At 44.5% G+C, this 17,203-nt stretch overlaps 1 protein-coding gene across 2 annotated transcripts in view; it reads right to left on the bottom strand.

Moving 5' to 3' along the window:
* The window catches only part of GALNT10 (polypeptide N-acetylgalactosaminyltransferase 10), a 78,922-nt gene extending 62,295 nt beyond the window's left edge, over window positions 1-16,627 (bottom strand). For both annotated transcript variants that reach the window (XM_015875854.2, XM_015875855.2), the window contains exon 1: window positions 16,304-16,627. In XM_015875854.2, the coding sequence (XP_015731340.1) occupies window positions 16,304-16,483 (180 nt within the window). In that variant the 5' untranslated portion in view covers window positions 16,484-16,627. The remainder of the gene's footprint in view (window positions 1-16,303) is intronic.
* Window positions 16,628-17,203: the final 576 nt, after the last annotated feature.

The following is a 17,203-nucleotide window of genomic DNA, read 5'->3' as shown; positions in this document are numbered from 1 at the left end:
TCTACAAAGGAGTTACCTCAAGTCATGCTCGTATAGGACTTAATTATTAACTGCTGATTACTTCTACTGGCAAGCCACTGATAGTCCTTGTCGCTTTAAAAAGCAAGTAAATTAGGTCGAGGCAGCTTAACTGCTAGTTAAGTATGTTGCATAGCACCTTATATCCACAGCTCAGACAGCACTTCCTCACCCAGCAGCAAGCAAACAATGTATAAGCTCAGTCCAGACAGCCAAAGGGTCTTTGTCTGGATACAAACGAACTTTCCCTCACTCTTTAGGCCTTATGCCTCCTTTAAGTGTCTGTTTATCTGTACAGGCAGTTCCTGAGAGATTACTTTTGAGGAGATTATACCCTGCCAGGGTCCTGTTCTGAAGCTTCTTTCAACTACAACCTTCTGAAGTACTGCAGGCCTCCTGCTAGCAAGAGACAGAGCAGAAAAAGCCACAGCAGAGGGATCTTTTTCTCTTTCTGGATAGTCCTCAAGTGACAACCAGAAATTCATCAGCTCTTCCTCTGGAGAAAACTGCCCATCCAACCACCGCCAAGGCAAGATAACAAAACACTTTAAACACTTCCAATTTCTGCTATACACACAGAAGTAAAGAGTTGTTCTGTTATGTGAAAGCCAGAGAGGACACACAATCCATCACATCCAAGACTGCAGCTTTAGCACAAGCACTTCCCAGCAGCAGTGCTTAAGTGCTGTGCTCCAGTAAGGTCCCACTTCTAAGCAGAGAGAGTGCCTCAGGAGCACATACTCTATCATCCACCTTGCTGACTTTATGATGAAAAACTGAGGCCGCCCAGGCAATTCCATTAACGTTGATTAATCGCTGTGTCAAGAACTGTGTCAGGTCCTGGGGATGCCAGCTGTCCAGTACTTCAAATCTGCCAGCTTCATGTGAGGCAGTGCCAAGCGTTCTGCCCGGCGCAGCCCCAGCTGGGTTTGGGGCAGGATGAAGAGAGACATTGCATCCTCATTGCGTCCTATTCCCACATCAGCCTGTGCAGCCCAGATGAAGCTGAGGGCAGCTAGAGCTTCTCCTGCAGTCAGAGAACAGTGACTGGCAAGACACACCTTAGTGCTCTAGCTGGACTAGTCCAGGTTGAACATAAAGCACCATGAAGAACAAGAATTACTACAGCAGCATCCCATTTCAGACTGGGCACAGAGCTATACATCAAGAGCATAAGAAAAATGAGAACAATTTGACTAATGGGAATAAAACAACCTCCCCTACTCACCCTTTCAACCCCATACAAGAAACCTCGTATGCAGCAGTCAGAAGGTATAAGGCTCAGCAGCATTCCTTACGTTCTCTGATTGTCACCTTTCAGAAGAGACAGAGCTGGTAAGCAGAAGCCAACAGCAAGGCAGCCAGGGCTGACCCAAGCAATGGCATGGCATTATGTGGCAGACATATACCTAAACTAACTCTTGACCCACTCCTGCTGATAATTGTGTCATTTCTCAATCATGGAGTAACCCAGGGACACAAGCTGGCATTTGCAGCTACTGGTCGAGCTACAATAAATCTCTTAAGAATGACTTTTGCAGCTTTTTTTTGCTAAAGAGCATTGTTAAATGCTTCTACCATTTTGGCTGAAGACCACAGTAATCTCTTGCATGTTCCCTTGTAAGCTGTCCAAGTCATTCTGCAGACCAATAGAGAGGTAGTTTTTATAACATAAGCTAAAGCCAAGATTGTTTTGAACCACAAAAATATACAAAACTTGAGGAACTTCAAGAAACCCGAGGATATCTTTGCAACTGCTGCCTCTGTCTCCTGTGTTTTCAAGTATTACCATGTCTGAAGATAAAGATCTTCTGGAGATAGATTACTTCTTACACAAGGAGTTGATGCAGGAGGTAGTAAACAGAACTGCTAGAAGCCATCATTAAATTTATAAACCCAGACACACAAGTAGAACGTTGGATTATATGTCATTAAATTTTAAAAGTACTCTATAACCAAGAAGCTTTCAGGGTCTTTTCTATCAGCCAGGTTCCTCCTCCAAGGAGCTGCCCGGAGTTTTTACAGGCTTCTGAAGCTTTGTACCCAACGATTTCCAGCAAGACCCGGGTGCACACACTGGTCTCTCCTCCAGGTCCTAACCCTTCTTGCTGACTGCACACAACACATAATTAAGAACAGCTTACAGGTATAGTGAATGGTGATGTGTTACATGTTCTTGTTTTGGAAATGAGAACAGAAGCCAGTCTGCCTAATCCAGGAGCAACGAACACATCCAAACTCATGCACATTAAGCTGACAGAGTTCATTACTAGAATGGAAGAAAGCCTTTTCCTTTCCTTATTCTGAATGGAAGACATTGCTGGATTCTACACACAAGCTCACCTTAACAGTGCATAAGGACCTCTGAAGACTGAGACACATCAGCTTCAACAACCTTCTACCAGAAAAAGAGAGACAAATACAGTTCCCCACTGTTGACTTTGCAATCAGACTTATTGCCTTTCCTTTGCTGCCCAGGGATAGCAGCAAAGAAATAGCTACATGTACACAAAGGGCTGTGAACAGGACTGTAGCTGCAGACACAGCCAAAAGCCTACATGAACACATCACTGATTAATCCAACTTTAATGAGCTTGAAAACATTTTGCCAAAGACATGCTGCTATTGTGAAGCTGTGACTCACAGATGAGGTAAGCCAGAGCTCCTCTTAAATGTTTAGTTCTTTAGTTTTAAGGAATTAAAAAGGAGATGAAAAACAAAGTTTCAGAAGTCAGATGGTTTCACAGCTCTGCTCAGCTAGGGATGAAAAAAAATCAGACCCACAAATCTCACATCTGAGACAGAAGACAAAACAATACAGTGATTATACCACACATCAGAAGACTGGAAACACCAACGATCTTCACACTGGACTCAGCCACCAGTGAAAATCCAGCTGTCCCTTTCAGGAGGCTGCAGATTGCTTGTCACACTGCATGAAGTCAAATTACTGCGCGTCTCGGAAGCTGCTTTTTGTGCTACCAATACCAGCAAACAACCTGACTTTTAAGGCATTTTCTACAGAACAACTTCAGGGAAGGAAAATAAACATGCTTTCAGTGGATGCAACTTCCAGAAACATTTTTCCTTTGAGTGTTTTACCTTTTCCTTACAGACTTCTGACCGGGCCTCTCGTGCACTACAGAAATAGAAGTCGGTTCTCATGGAGCCATCATTTTTCCCTAATGGGCTCAGAGAATTTAATTCTGTTTTTCTAATTATCTTAATAGCTCCTGAGAAGCAAGAGCTTCATAGACTAATAAAAATAGACCTAAAATAGTTTTACAGAAGCTGAAAATATGAGGGGGAAAAAAAAATCTACACCAAATATTTGTAAGAGGGGTAAATCACAGTCATAGAGTGCTCCAGACAGAGCAACCTCAGAGAGCTGGGATTTAACTGGAAATAACTTTGCTTCTTGTATCATTTTTGATGCTCCCAGCTCTAGAAACACAGTGTTACACAGTGTTACACAGACCTTCTGATACATTTTCCTCTCTAGTTTTCAAGGATTCTCTTATTGCTTTCCACCTTCCCTAATCCAAATGGTATTGAGCTTCTCTGACAAGATTTCAGAGGGAAAAAACAAGCAGATTTCATAAACATTGGTAAAATTAAAACACTAATATCTACTGTGATAAATGAGGCAGAGCGAGCTCATTTTGCTCTCATTTATATGACACATTTGGCAAACTCCAATATAGCTGACAATGCATGAACAGGGTCAGGAGGGAACATCTCCTACAGCAACTGATTGGTGACCACATGTATGATGCTGAAGGTGAAATCCATTATCAAGGTTTACATTGTGATGCTGTGATTCCTGCAGAGGGACGTGGGGCACTCAGTGAGGACTGGAGGTACCTTCAGAATCATATGTAAAACAATTGAATAGGTAGATCTTTCACTCTGTTTTCTTCCAGGTCTTAGGTACATGACCTCTTCTCTCTGCCCCAGAGCTTTGAATGCAGATACCTGGAGTCCCACATGCCTCATGCAGAACTCATCATGCGCTGAACCTGGTGTCTCCCAAGGGGTCAATGCTGAAGATCAAAGCCGGGTTTGGATGAGGAAGAGGCAAGAGTTGTTGTGCCCTGAGCTGCATAGGAGCAAAGCTTGAGCACACACCCCAAGGGTAAGAGCCCCAAACCTGGGCTTCAGGTCTGAGGAGGATCAGCTGGTTTCAGAGGATCACCCAGCCTAAGCCCTTAAACCCACTTAGGCCTCCATCCACAAAGGAGTTAGGCACCAAAGTCTCACTTTCTAGGGTTTTCAGTTCACCCTGGCACAAAACAAATGTGTGAGTGCAAGTACCATACAAACCACAAGAGATCTAAAACAGTTATCAAAATGAAGAAGGTGATATACAGAGAAAAGAATGAGCTGCCCACTTGCTTAAATGTGAACTATTTGCAAGAAAGCACATCAGTTACATGCAGATAACCCTAAAAATATCTATTTCCCCTTCCTCCTTTAATAGCAGTCCACAAAGCACTACATTTCTCACACCCAGCCCATTCAGTGCTTTCTACACACAACGATCCATCTCCCATTTCACCCTGTATCCCCACTAATCACTGACATATGCTCCAGCGCAGCGCGTTTCCTCTGGCATGCTGTAAAAAGCAGCGCTGTCACCAGAGCAATGAACACACTGGCAAATATGGTCTGTCAGGTTTTGTTTTCAAGGACTATAAAAATAGACTTCACTTGAGAACTGATACCCTCTAGAGATAATTTTTTTTTAAATAAAAAAACCAAGAAGTTTTCAGATGGCTTGCTAAATTAAATACAAAACTATGCTTTTTCTCTCTGGATGTTTGAAAACAATAACATTTTCAGGTTAAGCCAATATTTGAAGTTTTATTGCATGACTGACAATTCTCAGCTAATTTACCTGCAGACACTGGTGCTCCCTCCTTGTGTACATCAATTTACAGCTGCTCCTCAGACGTTTCTATGAGGAGCAGCCTCTTATTACAAAACTTATCATGAAAGGCACAACCACTTCATTTGTTTACAGAGCTGAAGTCTTTCACCTTTGGTAACCGGTGTTACTCTGTGCCCATAACAGCTTTGGCTGGAAACACAAGGAAAAGGATCTTGGCGTAGATTGAAGTTTGAGACACTTTCCTGTTAGTCTGTATGTAATTGGCTTTGCCAAGGACACTTGTTCTCTAATCAGATGGCCCAAGCTCGTATTTGCAGAAAATATGCAACTATGGAGGAAGAAAATCTATTATCTTCTACACACAGGCACTCCACAGCAATTGAAATCAAGGACAACTCAAGTAGTACCCTCCACGTTTCTGATAAGACTTTTCTAATCTTCCACATCCCCATTCACAGAGCACAACCCGCATCTGCGATCACAAACTGCTCGTGGCAGCATGAGAGAGCCACTCCTCAGGGTCATTTAAGAGACTGCAGCTGGAAGAGAACAGCTTTAGATCATACATTTCTATTAGATCTGGACTTCTGAATTTAAGAACTGGTTTAGGTGATGGCACGTGTGCCATCCTGCTTAGAAGGATATGGGAAAAGGAGAATTGATTTGCCTTAAGATTGATTACTGAGGCTTTAACTCAAGTTTCTGCATGCACCTACATGCAAAAAATAAAATTTAATCACATTACATTGCATGTAGCAATGGTATTCTGTTTTGGCTGAGAGCACAAGGCAGCAACACAGATGTATGTGCATCCAGCAGCTCTACTGAGGAAGTTCCCAGCAGCAAAGACCTTCTCCCCAGCACTGACCTGCTGAGATGGATGGTGAAAATCTACAAGCAGATAAACTGAAAAGCTTGAAGAGACAAACTTGGGCTTACATGGGACAACAGAACACTGAGGTTCAAACAGGATCCCAGGGAAGTCAAGAGACAACATGGGAAGAGCTCCCCACAAGAAATACCTGCATCTATCACCACAGGAGGAGAACAGCAAGTGTCTCATGCCTACCTTGTCAAAACAATGGGAGAAATCTGAACTGAAATACGAGACAGATCTCATAATAGAATTGCCTGCTCTTTTTTTAAAGCTCAATTAATACAACAGTATATATTTTTGACATTCCTCCTCATAAGATTTTAAAACATCTGTTTTATAAGCAGCAATGATAGAAGTCACGACAGCATAGTTCCTCTGGCAGTATTTGAGTGAAAATGCCCTTAATTCTTAAATGAACCTCACTCAGGGATATTTTGATAAATTTTAACAAATTGGAGGAGTGGAGATGCAGCTTTCACACATTCCAACTGTGCGAAGGAGGCGTTGGCCAAATCTCAATACAAAGATGTATTTTTAACCACAATGTATAGGCTCAGCAAAGCACAGCACACAGTTCCAGACTCCTGCTTTTCTCCAAAGGAATTCCACGTTTGCCAAAATGTAATGGCTCCTTCTGCAAAGTGCAAGAGACAAATGTTATTGATGCAAATTCCACGAACACTGAAGTTTACCTAAACAGATCCCTGCTAAAGAACTGAGCTCTGAGCACCTGCACTTCCAGTGCAGCATCACACACTGCCAGCTTAGCTAGCACCTCTTCCTGTAGCTAGAGCTGCCTGTGCTGGAATTCAGCTGCTTTGTGAAGTTCTGTTTATTTCTCAATAAATCCTAAGCTTTAAAAAAACACCATGATGGGTCTGGATGATTAAATCAAGAGGGAAGAGATACTACACATGGCAATTACTGGGGCCATTTACTCCTTAAAGGCTGATCTCCCCTCCACATTTCCAAACAGTCAACAGGAACAAAAGAAAATGCTAACGATAACCATTTTAGTTAGCCCTCTGCTCTCTCTCCTCATACGCTTCTGCCACTTTCTGCATCAGAACCCCAAGTCTTCTGATACTTTGCAGATGTTTTTGCAGTGTAATTCCACATCTGCAAACCCAGGGAAGCAAAACAATATTGGGAAGTCTCATTCTGAACACTTTAATTGTGCCAACGCAACATCTTTGCCACCATGAAGGAGACCTGAGAACAGATGCTGTTTTCTTGAAGTGAGGTTTTTTTCTTGTTTGCAGATGAGATCAGTTTCTTGAACAAGATTCCAAAACAGCCACAAAAAAAAAAAATAAAAATTGGACAGCATGCAACAGCAATAAATAAGTAAGCATTAGTTTTAGATATTTTCAACACAGCAAGCTGCAACCTGGGAAGCAGAGAGAAGCAGCAGCAGCAGCCCACAGTTTGGTGGATCAGTGAAACTAACACATTCAGGAATGAAAAAAAGGTTATTTCTTATTACTTGGTTATCACAAATGAAAGCCAAAACTCTGCAAGATACATGAGACCACAGAAAGTAATCACAGGGTTTACTTCTTTTTGAGATACTGAACCCTCTTAAGCAGTGGCTAACATGAACTGACAGTTAGGTTAGCTAAATGTAAGTGCTCCTTTGCAACGTTACAACGAGTAACTTACTACCTAACTAAAGCCCTTTGCAGAGTAACACCTGTATTTACCTACCTTCTGAGGGTCTGATTTCCTTTAGTGAGGGAATAGATTTTTGATTTCACTCATCTGAGCTGAAAGTACAACACCTGAAGAGCAGCACTTTCAAGGACATAGAGTTAAGATTAAAGTCAGCCTGAGTAGAATAGAAGGAACTGCTCTTTCTTCTAAAAAATATAAAGAAAACTCAAATAATCTCATGGGATGCTAGACCTGGTTATGTGTATTTGTGTTTCATACCTTAGATCAAAGTCACTAAGACTCCGGTTTTTCAAAGGAGCATCACATCCTAAGACATCTTTGAAAACTTTGGTCTGAGCATTAAGAACACTCAAACACCGTTTCGCGTGTTTTATTTATTAAGCAACAGCTCATGTTTACTAATACCTGAGAAAGTTCCTTCTTTGGACTTCATCTGAGAGAGGCTGAGAAATGTTAGGTGCTTCTTTTCTGTCATGGAGAAAAAACTGTTTTGTTAACGAGGAGAAAGCAACTTCTCAAATGAATCTGAACAAGTAACTTACACAAAGGCAACATGATCTTCCTCTTAGGAAAATCAAGATTGCCAATTAACGATTTTAAATGTTAGATATTTCTTACATAATTATAAGCAAAGGTAGAGAAGCAGATGATAGAAAGCCATCTTAGTTCGCATACATAATTGCAAGCAAAGGATTTCAGAGTTTAGAGAGAAAGCAGTGCTGAACCTTTCATAACAACCCAGCTTTGAAAAAGCAGCTGTTCAAGTGGGCAGAAGAAAAGTGGCTCTGCATGTAGGAGAATGCAAACAGCACATTCTGATCAGATCCAACAAAGCCCTAAAACAGAGCAAGACTTTGACCAAAAGAGAAAAAAAAATAATCCTCATTCTAATCAGGTTATTCAAAGGACAGAGTAGCCATGTAGAAATGTAGGCTTCATTCATCCAGAAAGTTCTTGCAGGACACTGACAGATTTACTGTTGTTCTGCAATTCCTTTTTATTTATTACTGACTACAAGCTCTGCAGCAGGAAGAGTTCACCATCAACCATACAGAGCAGACAGATCCGTATTTGAAAGCTACACCATCAAGCCACTGCTACATCAGCTGAGAAATACACATCGGTGCTGAGGGGAGAAGCTCAGAACACAAACTGGTGACCTCCACCCAAAGGTAACACTCAGCTCGGCAGGGAAGGATGGCACCACTCACTGCTTTGAGAAACAATGTTTAGAAGTTACTTTCTGCTACTACTTGTACTAATTGGACCCACAAAAAATGTACTACAGTTGAAAGATTAATAAGAGTTTGAGCCTGGCAAACACAGGCATTGAATAAACGTTAAGAGGAAAATTCAAGGTTTGGTGCTGCTGTGCATTCAAATCTTTGCTGCCTCCACTTTCCTTCCATATTCCTCTATGTCTTGCTAAGGAAAGAATCACAGTATCCACATAAGTTATACCTCACTTACAATGTTTTCCATTTGAGACTTTTACTTTGTTTACCTGCCTGTCACTGCAGCTTGATTCAACAATATGGGAAAGCAAACGCTGTAGACACAAACCACATTTGGTAGGATACAAATCTCAAGCCCATCAGCAGCCATTTAGTAGCTGCCTCCAAGCAGGTGCTTGTTCACAGCACTTAGAAGACCTCTGAGAGCACCCAGCCGACAAGACAAATTTCATCCCCCCAGCTCGCTTTGATGGCAACACATTTGTGCACTTGTATAATGATTTCCAAAAGATGAAAGTCAGTTGAATGCCACTCACCTTTGGTACTGTTAACCAGAACTCAGTTTTAATTAAGATGCCTGAAGAGAGGTGTTCTAAGACCCGAAGAAGTCAGACCTTAAAAAGGAACTGGCTGACATTTCCCCCAGCTCTCTGAATATGCTCATGATGGACACTAATCGCTGTAGCTGGGAGTCACCGCTTCCAAAAAAAGTGACAAGAAGAATAAATAACTTCTCTTGTGAGCTATAGAAAATGTCATCAGCCTTAAAAAGGCAACTCAGTGAAGTGGGAAGGTGCAGAATAGCATCAGAAGGAACTCCACGAATGGGATAGCTGCAAGAGTTCAGCTTTAATAAAATCAGCAGCGTCTCCACTGAAACAAGTTTCTTCCCTGGGTACTGGCATCACCGGAGCACTGCTTGTACTCCTCTATAACAGTGGTTGAAAAGCCTTAATTATAGATATATGCTCCAGAGAGTTCTCTTTTAACCCCAGAGCTAAGATTAGAGAAAATGAATCAACTGCAAAAGGGCAAGGAAAAGAGCTAATTATTTAGAAAGAAAAGCAAATTTAAAGACCAAGATGTGGCAGACCTCCCTTCTTTGAAGCCGCAATTTAAAGCTTTATCAAGTTTATGAACAATCAGAAGTGTCAAGTGACATATTTCTTATATTTTAAGGGGCACGTGGGACTTAGACACAGAGCTGCCAGTAGATCTCAGACACGGGAACAGTTAAGCTCTACCCAAGCAGTTAAGTTCTACCCATGATTTTGGAGAAGAGGGGGCTACCCAGTAACCTCTTGTGCCACACACTGATTTACTGACTGGTAGCTTTCTCCAGTCATTCATCAGACCCTTTACATTTGAGAAGAGAGGCACAGCCTGACAAGTCAGCCATAACTTGATACCCAGCACTGCTTGTACTCCTCACAAAGCAGTGTAATAAACACTCTCATCCTTGTTACCTACCCATTATCCAGTCAAGGTAACACAAAGTAACACCATGAGTGTCAGTTACACTGATAGGGCAGATACTGTTATCACTGAGGGGTCATGCTTTGTGCTGAATGAAGCAGGACAAGAAACACTTCCTAGCTCCCTAGTTGTAAGGAGTGACTGGCAGCAGACCTGATCTGAAGGTAAACTCCAAAGGAGATAATAAAGAATTCAAAAGCTTGTTCAAAGCAAACAAAATGCAAAAGGCAGTCTTAAAGGAGAGCACAGAAATACAAAAAAATATTTATACGAACAATTACTTAAGTAGTCATTGATATCTGCTTTCTATCCCAGTATATCCCACTAGATGATCCAGTTCTTAATCCATCCAGTTATGGAAAAATTCCTTTCCAGTTTTCTTTAACAAGTGATCCAGAAGACCTATATGTGCATTTCAGTCCCTGAACATGAGAGTGCTGCTCTGCTACTTTTCCAGGATTTCTTATGCACAAAGCCATTGCAGCCACCTGTCCCTGTGACTGCACCATACCATGCAATATTTATGGTATCAAGCAATTTAAAGCAGCACAACTTACTGAAGTTACTCCACAGAGATGATAACACGGAAGACATGAATCATGATGGACCCTCCAGAAAGGCAGAGTCCTCTGACAGCCAGTGCCATGATGGCTCTATTCACATGTGTTCATAGCTCCCTGATGTACACTGCACCATGGAACTCCACACACTGCATTCTGGTTATGGTACACTCCATAGGTGTGTACACAAACATCAGCTCTCCCACACTCAACATGATGCTACGTGAAAGGTGATACAGTCTCAGTCTGGCAGAAAGCATTTCTTGCCGGACTTCAACATACCATCGGTGTTAAGGAACTTCCCAATATTTTCACAGTTGGCCAAACATGGGGCAGTTTGCTGGCAGGAAATCTTCAACTCCAGTTGCTCATAAATCTTGCTGTCTCACCATCTGATCCCTTCTCATACTGGGAAAACATACAGCTCTGCAGATTGCTGTGCGATTACAGCTTTCACTGCTGACCTATGCACGTCAGGAGCCAGAACGTTTTCCTACTGAAATCTTCCTTTAAAGAAGCAGAGTTAATTATGGCAGTGTTTAAGGGCTGCGTACAGAGTATGTTTCAACAGCCAGCCACAGAACTGCTCATCCATGGAGCATCTGCCCCACAGCAGAGGTAACCCCATAGGATTTTCATAGAATTTTCACATAATATGGAGGAGCTAGAACACAGACTGTTTGTTCGTTCAATGAAGTGTTACCAGCACAGTTCAGACCACCAGCAGGAACAATGAGATCAACGAAATCTCTAATTTCTTAATCAACATCTTTCCCCAGATTAACTTTGGACCTCATGGCAGCGAGATGGGTTCACCTCTTCATGTGCTTCTAAACTCCTCTGCCACACACCCCCAGTCTTCTTTCCTTCTGAGACAGAAACCTAACTTTTGCTTAAGCTCACTTTGCAGTCCAACATTTAGTCAGCCCAGGAAAAACTGCTCATTTTGCAACTACACTGAAACAATGAACTTCAGAGCAGCCAATACTGGAAAATCAGTCACACAAAAATAGCCGTTCTAGCTCTAGCACTTGCATTTCATTCCTTACATTCCAATTGTTTTACACTTATCAAAATAAGCTTTTCTAAGTTTGCTTTTGCATCAGCTGGGAAGTGTCTTGCCAACACAAGCAAAAATGGCAGCCTAGAAAGGGTCAGAGGGAGCCAAGTTAAAAGTTCAGCTGCAGCACCAAGGGCCAGCGTGACACTGCCAAAGACATGGGCAGCACAACAAGCCAGCTTTCTGCTTACCTCTAGCTGGCAGAGAGCAGGAAGGTTTTCCTCTTCTCTTCCCAAGCCCTTTGGGAAGCCTTCCAAGGCAGGGGAAGTCTGCAGAATCTCCCCATTCCCGAGCAACATGTGCCAGCAGCAACATGAAGCTGACAGCCAGACAGTTCCATAGCTGCCCTGAGGATGGTATAGCAAAGCTGATCTTCTTCCTTTAGTGAAGAAGATGTGAGCAGCAGCATTTTTGGAAGCAGCATCGTGCTGCTCCCTGCTTAGACCGTAACCAGGACTGCTTTTTCAGCAGTACAGCCCAGATACTTGGAACTTAATTGCACCAAAGCCAAAGTTCACAACCCCAAATTGCCCAAGGGCTGCGTTCTCACAAATTTTCAATCACAGTTGAAGCCTGCGTCTCATTCACAACCCTGAACAGCCAGGTAGAACTGGCAGCAGAGGGCACCACACAATCAGCTTTGTGATTTATATACTTCCATCATGCTCACAAGTGATTTTACAGAGCACAAATTACTACTACAACAAGCTACAGGGTGACTTTATAAAGCATGCATCATATCAAATGAAATGAATAAAACGAAAGGCTGCTAATTTGCCACAGTGATTTTATCCAGCAATTCAGAGAATGAGATGTTCAAGCTTAATCTCTCCTGGAGTTCAGACGCCACGTTCCCATAACAGCACACACCACGCAGTGCGGATCTCCAGCGTGGCCAGACAGGTACTGAGGGGAATCTCTGCAGAGGATTAGGAATCATGCAGCTATCACATCAGCCCAAGCACAAACCACCAGCCCACAGACCAACTCATCTGTGTTTTACACACCGCAGGACCACACAGCAATTAAATGTTTGGGCTGGCGATGCCCAGCAGCCTCTGAAGCAGAGAGCTGAGATTCAAGAGACAAAAGGAGCGGGCTGATTTCACTTGAAATCCTCCACACCTGCAGATCATGTGTGTTTTACCTACTGAATACCTGTTTAAAAAAAAATAAAGAGAAAGATGAAACTACACCAGAGTCAATCTTTATTACATTAGCATGCTGATACACACACACTGGTGAGGAAGAAAATATACTGAGTATAGGAAGGTAAGCCAATACTTCTGTTATCAGCAGAACATCTTAGTACCTCCATCCTATCGTCCCTATCCAAAGCCACCACCCTCACCAACGTTGTGGTACACGCCATGAAAAAAGGAACTCCCAGTTCATATTGCCTGGTGAGCAATCATAAATCCATCATGACAAAGGATGCTTCTGCACATGCAGTAGTAGTTGAAGCAAGTCAATGCAGTATTGACATCTGCAGCATGACCTGGGTAGGTCCATCACAGCTTGATCACCCCTTCTCTGCGGGGCAAGACCCAACCAGCAAAGCTCCAGAAGCAGAAACCCAAAGGCAAAAGGAAAGAACCCAGACCTGACCCATGGTGTTGAAGCACCCCATTAATTTCAGCCACCATAATGTTTCCCCTGCCAGTGTAACTACACTTAAAACAATTAACTGCTCAGGAACTTCTGCAGAAACAATCCACCATAATCTTCTCAGGAATATATTTACACGGCTCCTGGTTACTTAACTTTCTGGTAGCTTTGTTTCAGGCACTAGAAAGATTATCAAGGCAAAGATAGCCTGTATGGATACACCACCCTGCTGAAAGTAACGTGCAGCACAGGTACACAACTACACAAATTCTGAGTGATTTAAACATCCAAATCTTAGCATCACAACTGCATACTCTAGGAATTCTTCTTTTATTTTTTTACCCGTTTTAATCCAACTGCTGCTTAAAACTTCTCTCCTTTTGCTGTATTTCCAGATGATAACATTACTGAACAGCATGCACTATTTGAGAGAGAATGAACATGAACAGAGATCTCATTGAAAACCTCATTTTGTATCACATCTAAAATGCCTCCAATACAGACTAGAGTCTGCACAAGAAGGCAAATTAAAGCCAGAAATAGACAAAAAAAATCTCTTTTCTGACTGCTACAAATATTGATTTTTTATGATACAGCCTCCTATGGCCTTACTAGTTTCAGTGTTAAGAAGTCAGCCCTTCTGGAGGGCTCCACGAGCAAGCAGACAAACAGCGCATTCATTACAAGCTGGAAGGTGATGAGCTGTACAGAACTGCGAATGGCTGTCAGGACCATTGGAATCATCAGCACTGAGGGTGCCCGACAAACTCTCTGCAGTCAGCTGGCAGATAACTCTATGACAACAGGAAAAAAAAAACAACCAACAACCAAACAAACAATCATTTGTTTTATCTTTATTCTGCTTCATCTGAAATTATTCTCACCGTGGCAGCCAGCTGCCCTTCGGGGTACGTTTTCTGTTGCTCACTGTAACTGCAACTATCATTTCAGGGCCCAGTCCTTGAAAAACACACACATATGATACACTGACATCTTTGCTATCAGAACCACTGCGGCCCATAGCTATACATTAACAAGAAGGGAAGGTCGAGCCTCCATCCTGCACCCAGCAGCTCTGCTTTGCACAAGCACAGAAGCTTTCATTTCAAATTCTCCTGTAATCAGCACAAATATTTGCAGCCCAGTTCAATACACCCTTGAAACAAAACAGACCTCAAAATTTATGGACAGCTGTCACGGTTCAAACAGCTACGGGATAAAGAAAAACAGAATGAACATTCTGCATAGCCCAGGCAATACGACATATCTTACTTCTGAGATGACTGAACATGTACCGAAATCAGCAGTGATGCACTGCACTGTAGAAGCTGCCAGGCTTACAGCTCCTCTTACCCAAAGCCCACAGCTCAGGGACCATTTTGGAAGACCAAAAATAAGAAGTCAGCCTGTTACCGTCTCTTCTGCTCTTCTAGATTTAACCCAGCTTAACTGCTACCTCCACAGCAAGGAACTTTGAAGCCTCCCAAGGATAATTACCAGCTTCCGCCTCCATAACGCCTTGAAGCTGCAACTTTACATTGGTCCTCACCTCGCCAAAACACCAACTATGCAAAGCTGTGCAGCCGTGGCCTGCAGGGCTGGGTTTTGTCAGTCATGCAAAGCAGACTGCCTGCACACAACACAAACCCAAGTGTAAGGCAGCACCATTAGACTTGCTACAAGCACTGCGCGCATTAAAAGCAATTCTGTGCAGTTTTGAGTCAGCTGCACAATCACTATATGGCACACAACAACCTCTTCCCCCACCAACATGGGGCATAAGCAGGAGATGATGATGGTCACACCTGGGCTTAACCCCAAATGCTCACACCTGGAAAGCATTTCTTTAGGAAGGAAAAGCCCAATCCCAGTTTGGTTATGCCCTGTACCAAGAGAGGAATTACCACAATAAGTTTCTCTACCTTTACGGTGCAATCATAATGGCAAGTCTCCAAGGAGGGAAAGATTTAGACAACCAAGAGTTTTAAGTGGTTCTGAAGGAGAGTCTAGTGAAGCAGCAGCTGAGATGATAGTTACATGCTGACATTTCAAGCTTTCACGTCCCCATCATTCTTAATGGTACGGAGCCAAAGCAAGAATTGGATAAAGCGATTACATTGCCAGAAGTAAAACAGCTAAGCTGAGCTTACAAATGTCTGATTTGGGTGATGTACCACTGCTGTCCCTCATACAGAGCAGAAGGGTTTGTCTGTTAGATCTACAGCTACACCACTGGAACCGCTGCAATGTCACCGAGCAGTGGGCACACAGCGGGAAGAACTCAGGGACAGCCCCGAGCTCCTGCTGCACTCAGGAAGGGCTGTGCACAGACACCATGCCCTGTAAGTAGCTACAAGGGCCTGGGGGCACCAGGTGTAAAAGGAGGTGCTCGCTGCCCGCACCTGAGGCAGGTGAGGAGAAACGGAGCAGACATCTCTCCTTTGGGAGGCAGAATCCTCTGTACAGTAAGGTTGGGACCCTTGGTTTTACCCTAGATCACAGAGCTCGCTCCACTCCCTCACCACGCTCAGTAAAAAGACAAGAAGCCCTCCGCTCTCAGGATCCACGGGTCCCACCTAGAGCCCATCCCCGTGCACAACCCTCATCCCTCACCTTACATTAAAGGCAGCCCTCGCATTACCCGTAGAGCCACGACGCTCCCATCGCAGCCCGCTCAGTCGGGCGCTGCCTCCCCCATCCCTCCCCACGCACGGCGGGGTGGGCTGAGCCCCCCAGGCACTGACCCACGGCCGGGCACCCCCAGGCAAAGGGGAGCGCTCAGCCCAACCACCCCCCACCCCACCCCGTGCATTCAGGTGAGCTCAGCGCTCACCCCCCGCCCCACGCAGCCCCTCGCACAGCCGGGACCCCCCCCCTCCCTCATTATCACACCGCCCCACTCACCGCCGCCTCTCCGGCCGCTGCCCCCGGCGGCCCCACTGCCGCCCCCTCCCCGCCGCTCGCCCCGCCGCCTTCCAGCTGCCGTTCTCGGTACAGGGACCAGAGCCCCACGTTGGGCAAGAAGACGAGGGCGACCAACGCCAACCCCACCGCCTGCAGCAACCGCTTCTGCTTCCGCCGCATCGGAGTCAACACCACCACCGCCGCCGTAAGGAACGGGAGGAAGAGAAGCGCGGAGCCGCCCTGATGGAGCGCAACTTGCTCAGCGGCAACTCGGGCACTTCCGCTCCGATCCGCGCCGGGAGGACGGGACCCGACGAGACCACTCCCACCCCGACGGGACGGGGCGGTTCTTATTGAAGCCCCGCTCCTCCCGGCTCGGCCCGCGGGGGCGGTGCGGGGAGCGGTGAGTTAATTGCTACGGAGCGGCTCCGCAATTAGCGCCCTGGTGGAGATCTGCGTGGTAATTAAAGTGCCTTCCGCCGGCACATAAAGCAGATGATGGATAGGCACGGGATGGCTATTTATTTATTTCTTTTTTTCTCCCTTAAATAAACAAAGCGGCTTAAATAAACCGATGTGCCAAAATTAGGGATCATTTATTCATAGCAAAAAGCCCTGGGGGTCAGCAATAACAGCAGTAACAGCAGTAACAGCAGTAACAGCAGCGAACCCCGTGTGAACAGCATCATTGTGACCGCAGCACCCTGCAGGGCTGCCGGGGTCTCAAACACGGCCCTCTTCCAACGCAGAGCCCCGAGGGAAACAGCAGCAATAGAAAGTGCATGAGAACCTCACGACCCCCCCCGCCGCCCGGCAGAGCGGGTTGGGGTGTCACCGAAGTTGTCAGCCCGCTAGGTGGCGGCTGCCCGCATGGTCAGGCGTAGAGAGCCTCGATTTAGG

Source organism: Coturnix japonica, chromosome 13 (genome assembly GCF_001577835.2).
Source record: "Coturnix japonica isolate 7356 chromosome 13, Coturnix japonica 2.1, whole genome shotgun sequence".
Taxonomy (NCBI): Eukaryota; Metazoa; Chordata; class Aves; order Galliformes; family Phasianidae; genus Coturnix; species Coturnix japonica.
Note: the sequence above shows the minus strand (reverse complement) of the source record. Positions and strands in the feature narration are given on the sequence as shown.